This window comes from Morone saxatilis, unplaced genomic scaffold (genome assembly GCF_004916995.1).
Source record: "Morone saxatilis isolate NCDOM2014 unplaced genomic scaffold, NCSU_SB_2.0 Contig24, whole genome shotgun sequence".
Lineage (NCBI taxonomy): Eukaryota > Metazoa > Chordata > Actinopteri > Moronidae > Morone > Morone saxatilis.
Genome location: NW_023339807.1, coordinates 8317613 through 8320499, shown reverse-complemented (window position 1 = coordinate 8320499; position 2887 = coordinate 8317613). Strand labels below are relative to the sequence as shown.

At 44.3% G+C, this 2887-nt stretch overlaps 1 protein-coding gene across 1 annotated transcript in view; it reads left to right on the top strand.

Moving 5' to 3' along the window:
* Window positions 1–2221: 2221 nt before the first annotated feature.
* The window catches only part of LOC118335902 (protein SOGA3), a 5818-nt gene continuing 5152 nt past the window's right edge, over window positions 2222–2887 (top strand). Inside the window, exon 1 of the mRNA XM_035672400.1 lies at window positions 2222–2875. Within this exon, the coding sequence (XP_035528293.1) occupies window positions 2713–2875 (163 nt within the window). The 5' untranslated portion in view covers window positions 2222–2712. The remainder of the gene's footprint in view (window positions 2876–2887) is intronic.

Sequence of the window (2887 nt, the reverse complement as noted above, 5' to 3'; positions counted from 1 at the left end):
GGGGGGGGGGAGTGCACGACCCCAAACATCTGTTATCCTATTCAGAGAAAATGAATCCTCATTCTTGCCCAAAGCTGGCTGATTGGCCCTCCAACATCTTGTCCAGCAATTAAACTGTGATTACAATAGAGAGCAGTCTTGTTTTCTGAACGGATCAAGATATAGTGCTGTAAAAGCCTGCAGTGACAGAAGCAAATGGATTGCACAGAGGTACAGTAGGAGGCTAAGAGCTGGGGTTACTGAAGCCTTGACAGAAGTTAAAATCCATGCCATAAAACTTTCAGAGCGAAGAGAATCCTGGCTTTCAATCCAAGTTGATCCCTGGCACGTCCTGCAAATGTATTTATTTTACTCACACAGGGATGACACATGCAACACCAGACCACCTCCTTCGTGGTGTACATTTAAACAACCATGAGCCATTTCTGATGTGTGTCTGAACTTTATCTTGTTGGCACAGGGCCAAGAATTTCAATCTCCAAAGGATGGGTGAGATGGGTCTGACCCACCACAAGGTAATTCAATCAAAGTGAAGATGCCTTGAGTGCATGAGGAACCCATGAGAGTTGGCACTGTATCCAAGCAGAATAAATGCTCCTCCGTAATCATTTCCATTGGAAACCCTCATACATGAACCTGTTTTCAAACCAATCATCACATTTCCATTTCCATCCAACACTCAAACAAAATCTGGGAAAAATGAATGGTAGGCAGAACTCCAAATGAAATTGCTGATTTATCCCCTGACAACATTAAGTAAGGCCTATACTCCCCTCTCCAGCTAACTTGTTTGACAAATGATTCCTGGGCACCCGTGGAAAAATATTGTGTAACAGCTTCAGAGGGCAGCGGCCAAGAAACAACTGAGCGAGTTTTTAAATGTTTTGAAAGTCATTGGGGCTGTAAATAAAACCTCCTAACTGAACTTTGTCCAAGTCAACAAATGGATGCCATGAGTCTGATAATTAAACCAAATTCAAGTAAATATCTCTGTATAAGCAAAAAAGAGACATGGCATATCAACCTTGTGCTCTTATTTTGAAGAGCTTTTATTTGTATATTATGATAAGGAAGAGGAGGGGATGTACAGTAAGCTCATGCATTATTGTAAAACTCAAACAACTGTAAGAGACAGTATTTGACTGTATCTGCTGAACAACCTAAATATGCTGTTGATCTAGTTCATGACAGCTGTTGAATAATGTGCATTGAGCTCTCAGCCATATAGTCCTCCTGGCATAAAGTGCATTGCCACAGCTTGGGAAAATAACAACTTTTGGAACAGTCACATTCTCTCTAGTGGTCAAATCAAAGCCATATACTGAAGGTCAATTCACATGACCGATTATAAGGTGAATGTACAGTTGCAAGTGGCTACATCCAATCACGGCTGAGAGACAGACAGAGAGAGAGAGAGAGAGGGAGAGACAGACAGAGAGAAGGGGGGCGTCTGTCTTCTTCCAATGAGAGCAGCCTGCTGCGTGCAGCTTCATTTCCGTGCAGCCCGGACCCTCCCAGCGATGATGTAATGTCATGAATATTGAAACAGGTTGCTTGGTGGTCGGGAGGCGCTCGAGTCAGCATCCCTTCTGCCTCCCCATCACCACTACCCTTCAGCGTCCGACAGAAAACACCCAGAAAAGGTAAGGAATTTAATTGGAGCTTCATGATTTCCATGTGATAATCTCTTGTCTTTGAGCACAGGGCGTCTTTTTTTAGATAAATGTGACAACAGTAACCTGTATGAAGGGCAAATGTCTGACTGTGCATTGGTCCACATTATGTTCTGTACTGTCAGGCCTCCAAGGTGGGTTGATTTACTGTTGCTGCTCCCAGTTGTTTATAACACACGCTAAACGGAGCCTTTCCTTATTTAGAATAATTTGATATTCAATCAGTGAGTGAGAGATGGTGTGTGAGGGAGTGTGTGGCAGACAGTCGATGTTTGGTGCTTTTAAAATCAGAGACAAAAGAAAAAAAACGCATAAACTGTTCCAAGTGAGGACTGGGTAAAATAAACTCTGCTCCTGACACTTTTTATGGCTCATCTTCCATCAACCATTTAAGTAATGAGTCATCGGTAATGTTGGGTATGAGGAGTGAGATGATGGCTGACAGGAAACGGCTCTCTCACTGTGCTCCTGAAAGCCTGGATGTGGCTCATCAAGAACCAAGAAGCTGGACCTTCCTTTGTTACTTTTGGGTCGATCGAAGATCAGATCAGGGGCCACTCAGAACCTTGTTGATGCCAACTGAGCTAAAACCGGTTTAATTGAATGGCTGCTGCTCCAGGTTTAATAGCCAGAGACACATTCTTCTCTCTCTCTCTCGCCTATTGCCCTTTAGGCAGCACACGTGACGCAAATGATTGTCTAATTGCCCGATGTGCAGCTGATCTCACACACATCCCACCTGTCTCTGGGCGCTTTCCACAGACAGTAGCCTAATTGACCTCGCTTATAATCTCATAAAATGCATGATGTAGCCTACTTGTTTTATATTTAATAACCAGTTTATTCCCATTTTCAAACTTGGACTATTTGGTCGATCTGTAGAAGATAGCCTCACCTTTCCTTATTGGGTGTTACTTAGCTTACATCCTATCCATCTTTTGTAGCCTTTAGGTCTGAACATTCAATTGTTTTCCAGCTGCAGGGATACTGATGAAGGGGATGGGTGTTGTTTTTGAGGATGAGCTGAGCCTTTGACACCATGATGAACCCATCCTCTGCCGACTCGCCGCGGCAGCCAGACAATAGCAGCCGGAAGCAGCAGCGGTCGTCGTCCCCGGCAGGGCTCAAAGACAGTGGATCTAAAGCTGCACAGAAGGGCAGCAACACGTCAAAGCCCATCACGTCAAAGCAAGGAGGAGGAGGGGGAGGAGGAG